This window comes from Notolabrus celidotus, chromosome 19 (assembly GCF_009762535.1).
Source record: "Notolabrus celidotus isolate fNotCel1 chromosome 19, fNotCel1.pri, whole genome shotgun sequence".
Classification (NCBI taxonomy): domain Eukaryota; kingdom Metazoa; phylum Chordata; class Actinopteri; order Labriformes; family Labridae; genus Notolabrus; species Notolabrus celidotus.
In genome coordinates this window covers 13,463,651-13,475,049 of record NC_048290.1, presented here as the reverse complement: position 1 = coordinate 13,475,049, position 11,399 = coordinate 13,463,651, and the positions used below count along the sequence as shown (strand labels likewise).

Genomic DNA, 11,399 nt, shown 5'->3' with positions numbered 1-11,399 from the left:
TGTTTTATTTAGAGTTTTTTTTTTCCTTTTGAATTATTATTATTGTTATTATTATTAGGAGTCCATGGGATTAAGCAGAGTCAGTGATCCTCTGGGTGTAAGCCTTTTTTTGTGTCTGTCGGGAGCTCAACGAGACTCCATCCGCACTTCATTAACCCTGAGCCGGGGACAATCCGTGGTAAGAGCCGGGGGATTTACCAGCAGCCTTTCACATGCAAAGAAAAGAGAGAGAAAGAAATCTTTGAGTCATCCAAGAAGACACACGGGGGCTGTTGCTTCTATAATCAGCTGTGCACTTTGCAAGAATAACCCCCTTTCATTAGAAGGGGGTCGTCGTTATCCGAATCGGTCACGGGTCCTCATGATGGGACTATAATGATCTTTTGGCAAGTTGGGAGGTGTTTGATTTGTCTCCCCCTTCCTCTTCTCCTCCCTCTCTTCCCTTTTCCAGTCGGCCAAACTCTGCTCACTGTATTTTTAATGCAATTTTACGCATCATAAACGCGCCAGTGATCAGGCCGTCAGTCTGATATTTCCCGGCGTGGTCAGCCTCTAAGTGGAGGCCCAGGATAACAGGTGCCATGCGTGGATGACAGCAGGGGGAGCTGGCTATCAAACCCATTATCGACTTTCAATTAAAACCTATTAAAGTCTTTTGTCTAATCGTTAACATCCTACACGTCGTGTCCGTCAGCCTGAACTCCTTTAACCCCCAACGCTCCACGGCCGGATAGCGTGGGTCCTCGTGGACTCGGAGGGGGAGAGACAGTCAGTTTGGTTGTTGGGTGAAATGTGTATGGAGGATGGGAGGGGTGGTGGAGCCGCTGACCAGCTGTCCCCACGCTGATCCCCGGTCTGCAGTCAGCTCCAGCCCGGTCACCAGCTGTTGGAGCCGTTTGGCACAGGAGCGCACATCCAGCACCCTCAAGGAAGAGAAGGATGGAAACAATCAATTTCCAAATGGGATCATTTAGGGCACTTAAACAATTGCGCACATAACATTAATATTTCATCTCCTGCATTGTTTATGGAAAACGAATTGGAGTCGCTGCTGTTAATTTAGGAAAGTGGGAATGGTGAGGAGGGGGGTGGACAGGACAGGGGCTCCATTTTGGACAGAACACCCAGCTTTGTTGGCCCCTCTCTAAAGACATTAGCTGGAATTGATCTTTGATTGCACTTTTGATCGTGTCTTTGAATAATGAGGGGAGGAGGGGGAGCTGTGCCGATGCGCATATTTTCTTTACATATCAATTTTCAAATCAAACTTCCTTTATGAAACCAAATCTGCGTTTTAACTTAAAATGAATAAAAGCGTATACAAATATAATTTACAAGTTACCCCCAGAATCCCCAGCATTTCGTTAATGAACAAAATAACAAATATAATAAAATAACAATTTTAACTTGTTGATTTTTTTGTTTGTTTGTTTTGAAAAGGTGAAGGAAACATATTTCCGTCCTTGCTCCCCTGCTGAGACCCTTATTAACTTTTCCTTTTTTAACCCGCCGTCATTCCAACATTGAACAAATTAAATCAACTCTAACCAAACAGAAGAAGGAGAAGTGGTTTCACAGACATGTTCAAATTCACTCCAACACGTTTTCCTCTAATAGAAACCCGCGAGCTCCTAAAAATTCTGTTTATTTTCGGGCTGCAACTGGAAAAGTGAAGATGTTTAATTAATGCTCCTCCAACCATCTCTTCAACCTTTGCTCATTGGCTCTGAGATGTGTTCATATCTGCCTCATATTTAAGAGTGGCACACCTCAGACAGGCCTTTCACTCACTGTGCGTAAAGACTCGGTTTGACCAGAGAGTCAAAATACCAACAATTCTACAAATCTACACCAACACGTTTCATTCTATATTCAATTTTTTTATGAATTTATTTGCAACATTATCCCTGGCAGTTTTAAAATATTATGAGATTTCGTCCTAATGAAATCTGAAATATGATGCTTTAAGGTCTAACTAGGGTGGTTTGACACCTGCGTCCTCGTGACGCACAGCAGCTTCAGACCTGTAAGTCCAATAAAATTAAACAGTTTAATTTTGGTATTCTGCGGCTGTTTTGCCCACATCGCTTGTGTTTAAATAGAAGAGAGACATTTGAAAGAATCCCTTAGTCCACGTGTTTCTTCCAACCCACCAGGAAGTGTCTCCGTTTCACACAGTCAAGCAGCAGCCGCGTGAGTAAATGAAAGACTTTTATTTTTCACATTTATAAAAGTAATTCTCTTTACATCAAATCCCACCCATTTTTTCTTTCAAACTTCTGCGGTGAAATTTTTACCCCAAAATTCACCACATGGGGGGAGAGAAAGTTTGGGAAGCTAGAGAGAGAGGAAGGAAATAAATCCAAATAAAATAAAAAATAAAATAAAAACGATCCAGGAAATATACGAGAACCACTCCACAAGTTTGATATCTGCAATATACATTTTCACCAAAGGAGAGTAGAACAATTAAGGGTTATCACGGCTTCATATGAAATAACATAAGTAATGCACAACGTCTGTTTCAAATACATTTAGAGCAAATCAACAGGCAGGTTCACCTGCGCACGTGGACCCGAGTCCAACCGGTGTGTTTATCGAAAAAGAAAAAAGAAACTGAGGTGTTTGGTCCCTCACTCCCCCTCTGCAGGGATAAAACTGATTCTTTATAAAGGACTCCATATTTGACTCCTCTAAAGGCTCAACTAAGAACAAGAAAAGGACTTTAATAAACTTCTTTCTTTACGCAGCTCTCCTGTTTGTGCCTTTTAATTGGTCCACTCCAAAAGTTCTTCCTCATCAGGCCAATATGTTTTTTTTTTTTTTTTACATCATTTAATCCGAGTCACTCCTGTATAGTTTCTGATGGCTAATCTAGCCTATTATGTTCAAGTGGATCGGCGTGGTCTGAAAAAGACTCACAGATCAAATAAAAACAACAGAAAGGTTCTTAAAATCAGTCTCTTTCGAATAAAATGAAAAATATTCTTATTTACAGATTTATGACCGCTGAATGATCATCGTGTTCCTCACCTATAAGAAAAATCAAAGGAAACATGGACCCAAATGTCCCTCTGGATCCTCTGAACTATGTCATTTAATTGCATGGAACGGATTTCTCATAAATGAACAATAACAATAATAAAATAATATAATAATAATAATAATAATAATAATAATAATAATAATAATAATAATAATAATAATGGGAGTCTAATTGGCATGGAACTGGAGGTCAGAGTGCCACCAACACTGTATCCGTTGCAGGGAGAAACACTGAAAATACTGAAACTGGAAACAAATAAATACATAACTTAGATTATTTGATTCATAATGACAAATAAATAAATTATAAATAAAGCTCATGTCCCATCAAAAAGGGAAAAAAATCCTTCCACTCAGACAGAGTCACAAAGTCCTCAGAGTTCAGTCTGTCCATAAAAAGGCCTTTGAACAGTTTGTTCTATCTGCGTTTGTCTTTTCACGTTTCTCTGTCTTTGATTCATTTCTTTAAAAAAGTCCAAAGCTGCCTGCAGGGTCAAAAGAAACATGAACTCAGCGGGGGGCCGGCTCACCGCTGCTGGCCTGGCCGCGTCAGCACGCCGGACATGGGGGGCAGAGGAGGAGGAGGCTCGCTGCCCCCCTGTAGGCCGTGCAGCAGGATCCGAGGGACTAGGGGTCTCTGCAGGGCCGGCGGGGGCGCCGAGGGGCCTCTGTAGAGGTAGAGGGCCGCTCCAGGGTCCAGGTTAGATACCAGACTCTGTGGGTAGAAGTACGGGGATGGGAACATCCTCTGCAGGGCGGAGTAGTTTCCTGCTTCAGCCAGCAGCTCGAGTCCCACCGCAGTCTGCCTCTTCCACTTTGTCCTGCAGGAGGAAGAAGACGCGGATTCAGGCAAAGCATGTGGCATCATGAGTCTGTTTGAACCTGACGCTTTCAAACAGCTCCCATCTGTTTACCTGGAGTCCAATTACAAGTCAGGGATGCATCTGTTTTTTTTTTCTGACTTTTTTAAATCACCAAAATCTCCACCTGCCTCTGTATTCACACCCAAGGACGTCTGCTAGACTGTGCACTCCACGCAGGTGAATTATTCATAATAAAGATAATTGAGTAGATATAGTGGTTTGTTTGAATTATTGATATGCACACATGCAACGATGCATTATTCATTCCTCAAAGTGTTGTGTTTTTACATTTATTTCTGTCATTTAGCTGTTTGAGAGTCCAAACTGCAGACAAATACATGCGGAGGTGAATTCAAGCGAAAAGTGCAGGTAACAAGTTTCCACGTTGGGGAGACGGTTTCCCTTTTCTAATGCAGCCAGTTTGTTTCTTTAGGAGAAGTTGACACCTCGATAGAAAAGCCTGCACGCTGGTTCACTTCGAAGCCTTGAAACGGTTCCACTGTTGAGCCAGGACGAAGAGGAAATAAATCAGGGCTGACAAAGTCCCTGTCCCCAAATAATGAAAATTCATCTTGAAAAATTTGAAGTATTTTTTTCGCTCTCAGCGAAAAAAATCTGCGAATTAAAATAATTAAAGGATAAAAAAAAAATGTATATGCACAATTGTACCCTAGATCTGATCAGATCAGATCAGTTAGAACGTTATTTGTCCACAATGTGGAAAATTGCCTGGCATAGAGAGGGATTTTGGTGACGCGTTGAAAGCTAAAGCTGACTGGTCATTACATTAAGGCATCTGGATTTTTGTAACTTCATTATACAATTTAAACCAATGATTAAACGACTGATTTGTCTTGAGTTGACATCATATGTTATTTTGTTAGCCTGTTAATTGTTAAATACCTTTAAAGGTTGGTGAATCCATTAAATTTGAGTTATGCGTTATTTTGTTTGTTCAAAGTTGAAGTAGATTTTATCTTTTCTTTAACGCGGTTCATTATTTTTTATCTTCATCATTTAATCTAGGAAATATTGTATTTTAATCAGTATTTTAAAAGGCAGCAGCTGACATGATGAGCTGTTCAGTAGATTGAATTCGTGTCACCTTTAGGTTGATGGTGAAATGGAAGCATGGCGTCCTTGGGTCAATCCATGAGCCAGCCGTGAGATTATCTCCTCCCTCCCCCCTCTCGACAGAAGCTTTCTTACCTCCGGTTCTGGTACCAGGTCTTGACCTGCGTGTCGGTCAGGTTGAGGGAGGCTGCCAGCTCCATGCGGTCCTGCACGCTCAGGTACTTCTGGCGCTCGAAGCTGCGCTCCAGCTGAGCCAGCTGGTGGTCAGTGAAGGCCGTCCGGGCCTTCCTGGGCTTCTTCAGCCGGACCTGAGGGCTGTCTCTGCTGCTGGAGATTTCCCTGTCCCCCTCCTCTTTTACTGAAGACAAGTAAGATAGAAAGGAGAAGTTGAAAACAAAAGGCCAAGGGTTCCACAGAATGTATAAGTGCGTCTTTCTGTGTGGATGTGAAGCCTCGATACCAGGAGGAGAGAGCTGAGATAAATCTGTGCAGCAGCATCATGACACAGACTCACATGAGCTTCTCATGATTCACTAAAATATCAACAATAAAATGTCAGTTTATTGCGTTGTGGTTTTAACTCAGAGAGAGCTGCTTACTTTAATCGATTTGATTCAGGGGACAAAATAAAATAAAATAATAATGAAAAAAATTAAAACTGAAGTGAAACAGGAAAACAGTCCTTTTGAAATAAGACAATAGACTCTTTAATGAACAACTCAGTTTCTTAATTGATTATTAAATAAATGATAGCAGACTGATAATGATGGACTCCCTCCCATAGAATAAAACCCTGTGTCGTTTTGAAGCATTCAATTAGTTTAGAAAATACCGTCAGGGTGAGAAAAGTGAAAAGGAAGTTTTCATTTGACTGAATAATGTTTGAATGCAAAACAAACCATCTGCATAATACTTATTTTAAATATGGCGACCAGTACTCCATTAGTTATTATTTGTCATTCATCAGTTGTATTAGAAATTTGTGGGTTTTATATTTTACTCTCACAGAACTGAGAGTAAAAGTGTTGAGAGTGAAACACGGCGACAGAATCAGCCTGTAAGAGCTTTTTTGATTTTATATTGTTATGAAAAGCTTTTCCAATATTCACACTTCCAATCTGATATTTGTGCCGCAGTCTTTGTTCTGTTCCTGCGTGGAGTCGTGTCAGGGCGAGAAACTCTCCTTAAAGTCAATCCCCTGAAAGGAAACAAAAAGGACAGAAGAGGAGGGAGCGAGGAGAGGAGAGAGATCTTTGGTCGTTGAATAGTTGAGTCGTCTCAAGAAGAACAATAATCCGACTAATTGAGTCACAAGGGAAGGACGAGCCTTTCAACCGCGACCAGAGGAGGAACTTCACAGCACAGGACCGAGAATCAGGAGCCGAGCGGCGGATTACAGATCTGATTAACACCGTGGACAAATTACATCAAGTCCCTGAAATATTCTATTAAATTATATTATATTATATTATTCTATTCTATATCATATTATATTCTATGAGGCGGATTGAGGGAATCAAAGCTCTGCTCTGAGGGCCTCGAGGATTCTTCATCAATCAGCGCGTCGATCAGCAGCTTCATCCACGCGGGGACACTCGCGCGCACTTTCACACCTGAGACTGTGGAGCAAATTGATGACGTGACGTCATTATCAATAACTTACAGGGAAAGTGAAAATATGTTGATTCTCTGAGAGAAGAAACAAACTAAATAATATTTACATTATAATAAACGTTTATAATCTAAGAGTTTTACTGTGATAGTTAGTGTTAATGTTAGTTTGATATTTAGTGTGATATTTAGTGTCAATGTTAGTTTGATATTTAGTGTCATTGTTAGTTTGATATTTAGTGTTAATGTTAGTTTGATATTTAGTGTGATATTTTCCTCTACAACCTGCAGCAGTCCTCGTCCTTCCAGCCGCTGCTTCATTAAACTGTCAATGGAGGTGACATGTGTGTTATGGCTGACATGATTGGAAACAGAGAGGCCCTTGATGGCATTTATCTGGAGGCGACCCTGTCATCTCTCAGTCTGACATCAACAGATGATTTCTGCAGATTCTGATAGCGTTTGAATTTCAGCCGTGTGCTATAAGCAGGCACGCGGGCAGTGTTTGTTGTAAAGTATAGATAACATTTTAAAAAAGGAACTCTTCAGGTCCTCAGGTGAGCTCACCAAGGTGTAGGCCTACAGAGTGAACTGATGACGCCGAACACTAATGAAATGTAATATAAACAAATGTCTGAAATGCTCCCTTTTTTAAAATCCCACAAACTTCGGATTTAAACCTTAAATTGACAGATTTATAAAAACAGCTTTTTATTCATTATTATAGTAGTAGTAGTAGGCTATTATTATTATTGTTGTTGTTATTATTATTATTATTATTATTATTATTATTATTATTATTATTATAATTAGATGTGTCCATCATTATTAATAAGCTATAATTATTATAAAACAATCCGAAAGGCCTAAATCAACTTGAAAAATAATGAAATGTAATCTCGTTAAATTATATATATTTAAAATATTTTGTTTCAACACAGTTACAATTAAATAATATTCTGAGCAGCAGTTTTGCTTTCATTGAAATTGTACTTATCGCTGTAACTTCATGCATCACTGCTACTACTAATAATAATAATTATTATTATTATAATTATTATTATTACTACTCCACTTTTCCTAAATGCAAAATACATTTTGAACCAGACCTGTCTTTAATGTTTCAACTATTATATAAGTATTTTTTAGGTTTGTCTAAATGAGAGATTAAAAACAGACAACAACAAAGCAGCAGCAAAAAAGATGCAGCTGATCAGCTTGGAAACATTAGGAATAAAAAGGTCAAGCAGCTTTACAGATGAAACTGAGGAGGAGAAAGTGTTTTGTGCAGGAGCCAAAAGTCCCGAGGACACATCAGTTTCCAATCTGATCTGAAGAGCAGATCAGCTCCCTGCCTCAATCTACAGCCTGCCTGAGTCTTACCTTTGTACTCGCTGTCTGAGGACGAGTTGCTGTGGATTTTCTCCATGAAGTCTTCTGAGATCTTGGACACTAGCCTCCCGGCCTCCTGAGTCGGCTGTCCATTGCTGGAGTAGGGCGCGCACGCGGCCAGAGGCTTACAGTCCGCGAGGATGTCCCTGATCAGGAACGAGGAGGTCACGGTCCTCTGCTGAGACCCTGCAGAGATCTGCGCGTGCTGCAGGTGCGGCGGCAGGCCCACACCGTGACCTGGTCTCTGGACCAGGTCCTCCACGCACTCTCTCCTCGGGGACGGGGGCGACGAGCAGCCGGACTCTGCGTCTGATCTGGGACTGAACTCTAGAGGAGAGCGGCACTCCCCCACCAGACTGTCCCCTTTGGATACCGGACTCCCCGGCCTGTGGGACAGCAGCGAGTCGATGCCGAAACTGGACCCGTTGGCGGACGCCTCCATTGTCTTGAGCGGGGCCTCGTCAAACGACCATTTGGTATTCAGGACCAGTTTTACTTTAAGGAGGGAGGAGGGTCTTCAAGTCTGAGTTGATCCAGCAGAGAAGAAAGAAAACACAATTTCCCCGCTCCAAGGAAATGTTTCTTGATGCGCAACAAAGAGGGAAACTCGTCCTTTATTTCCTCAAAGACAGAATATCTCCAGGCTGAGTCGGTTTGCTACAACCGTCCATCCGAGTTCTCTTGTTTTCTGTCAGATAAAAAACGAGTCCTCATCAAATCGATGCTGTGGTCTCTTTTGGGAGAGATGTAATCGATTATTTTGCTTCCTTCAGGACAAACTCCTCCTGGCTGAAGTTCAGGAGACGAGCCGGTTATTGAAGAACGTATCTCACCTGCAGATCACGAACAGACGCAGAAGGACTGTGTCAGGGTTTCTGGAAGCAGCGCGCCGGTGTCCTCAGGAAAAGCTTCCTTTCAGCACCATGGACAGGAACAGAAGAGGAAACTGTTCGAATTCTCCAAAGTAGAGCAACAAAAACTGGAAGCACAGAGAGGGAGAGAGAGAGAGAAAGGGGGAGAGAGAGGGAGAGAGAAAGTGAGAGCAGAGTCCGAGAGCTGCAGCAGCGGAAACAGGACGAAGCGATGCGCGCCGCAAGCAAGCGAGGAAAGCAGAGGTAAACTGGGTTAAATAGTCACAACTGGCAAGTAAAAGGACGAGATGTGATGGGGTGGGAGGGAATCCCAAAAAATTGAACTTGAGGAAAAGTCAGGAGCTAGGTTTTAAGAGCGCCCCGTCCACGTGAGTCCCCTGTGACAAGCCTTCATTGGCTGAGGAGAGCTGGAAGTGGACCTCCCTACACGCCCACTCCCTCTCTCTCTCCCTCCCTCCCTCCTTCCTCTCCTCTCTGGCTCATCCACACTTTGATAAAAGAGACACTGAATTCATCAGGAGACTCAGATCCAACTGTTTACAGGCAATTTTCACACTGTTTGCTTTCATTACATCATTGATGAGGCTTATAATGGGGTTATTATGTGGAGCGGCTCGCTGCGTTTTTCTCCTCGACTCCCCGTCTCTAACTGGATTTGTTCCTCACCTCCACAGCTCCTTTTTTGCACAGATTTTTCACTACATTTTTACATTTTACAGATATTTTAAAAAAAAACATTTGTACACGTTTCATTTCGAAGTATTTCTTATTATTGATGCACTGCGTCATATAGTTTAAAAGTTAAGGTACATATATTTTAATCTGGCCAAAGTCACTGACAAACGTGCTGTTGTTATTATTATTATTATTATTATTATTATTATTATTATTATTATTATTATTATTATCTGCTAGATAGTTGGTTTTATTTATCTTGGATTAGCTGCGTAAAAGTTACAGTATATTCTCAGGTCTCGCTGGTTTACTTTTATAATCTAGTATCACCCCTAAACTCTGGATTTGTTTTGCAGTTAAATAATTTCAGTTTTCTTCTAAAACAGGAACTTAAGCATCTGAAAAAAAACTACGCAGATTCCTCATGTCCACCTTGACAGAACATTTGTTTCGTTTCTGTCTTTTTCAGATTTGAACATTTGTGGTTACAAAACACAACGACGGAAAGATGTGTGAGAGGAGGAACAGTGCCGTTAGAAGTCACCACGTATAGATCTTTATAATAATCTAATGGTCTCTTGTGATTCTGCACAAGAGTCCGAGCAGCGTGACGCAGAACTTCCCGGCGCGTGAGCTGTCTTTGTGCCACTTTTCTCCTTAACATGCGTGAAATATCTTTGTGCCTCTTTGAGCCACAGTTTGCCCTGCGTAACGGCCCCGACAGCCCCTAATAATCTAACTAACCCCTCTCTCATCATCATCCGCACCCCCCTCCTCCACCTCCACCTCCACCTCCTCCTCCTCCTCATCCACCCCATGTGACCACCAGATTGGAGGCGCGCGCCGGTCTCAGACACCGGCAGGTTAGTGAATCCGCTCCCTGCTCCCATGGGGTCCCATCACGGCTGCAAGCTGTCACATGTTAGGCGGGGACAACACAGATATAAGGAGACACACACACACACACACACACACACACATACACACACACACACACACACACACACACACACACACACACTCTGACTTAGCTGTTTCTTTCTCCTCTGCTGGTGCATGAGAAGCAGCAGTGGTTTGATGCTTTCTCTGCTTTCTTTTGTCTTTATTCGTAGAGGGCCTCGTGTCCAGTCTGCAGTGATGCAGGAGACAATAAATCATTGGGCGTTTAAGCTGCATTCTTCCTGCTGTTATCTTCAGACCTTTAAAACTTGAAGAGACCATTTTTATATTTGTTTTTTTTTAAAGATCCTCAAAGTCCTTAAGCATTTCATTTTATTTTAACTCGATGCTACCCAAACTGCTTTTGATTTTAAACCGTCATTTTACCAACATTTGTCCGTCGAAAAATGATCTCCAATTGAGAATAAATGAGATTGCTGTTTTTAAAATCTCTGTTTCCAGATTAACATAGGGGGCTGATAACTTTTTATTTGTCATTTTAAAGATTCCAAAAGAAGAAAACTTAAAGCATACCAAGAAAAATTAAAAATGTTTATTTTACACTTTGTCAGAAACTGTTCGGTATTTTTAATAGCTGCTATTTTGTCCATTTGTTCAAATGATTCCTGATTCTTCACAGTGTCAGAAAAAAATGATAAAAACATAAAACATCTCACTGTCCAGAAGTAAAGGTTATGTCCTCAATCTTTCGGTTCTGCAGCAAATAGACATTTTTAAGCAATGATTATTCCTAAAAGATTAAAGCAGAAGCACTGGAAAAACACTTCAATATATCAGTGTGAGGGTTGACTTATTCAAATGTTTATCAGCCAGTTTTCATTCATATAGCAGCAAATTAAAAGTTATTCCTTAACACTAAGACAGTCTTTTTAATACTGACAAAAATTCTGATTAAAAATACTGTTCT

At 41.3% G+C, this 11,399-nt stretch overlaps 1 protein-coding gene across 1 annotated transcript; it reads right to left on the bottom strand.

Annotated features, from left to right (window-relative positions):
- Positions 1-3,166: 3,166 nt before the first annotated feature.
- On the bottom strand, positions 3,167-8,557 carry barhl1b (BarH-like homeobox 1b). Its single transcript, XM_034708879.1, has 3 exons — positions 7,977-8,557; positions 5,118-5,340; positions 3,167-3,866 (listed from the first exon to the last, which is right to left on the bottom strand). Exons 1-3 carry the CDS (start codon positions 8,425-8,427, stop codon positions 3,572-3,574), a joined length of 969 nt encoding a protein of 322 aa, XP_034564770.1. The 5' UTR covers positions 8,428-8,557; the 3' UTR covers positions 3,167-3,571.
- Between the last annotated feature and the right edge of the window lie 2,842 nt (positions 8,558-11,399).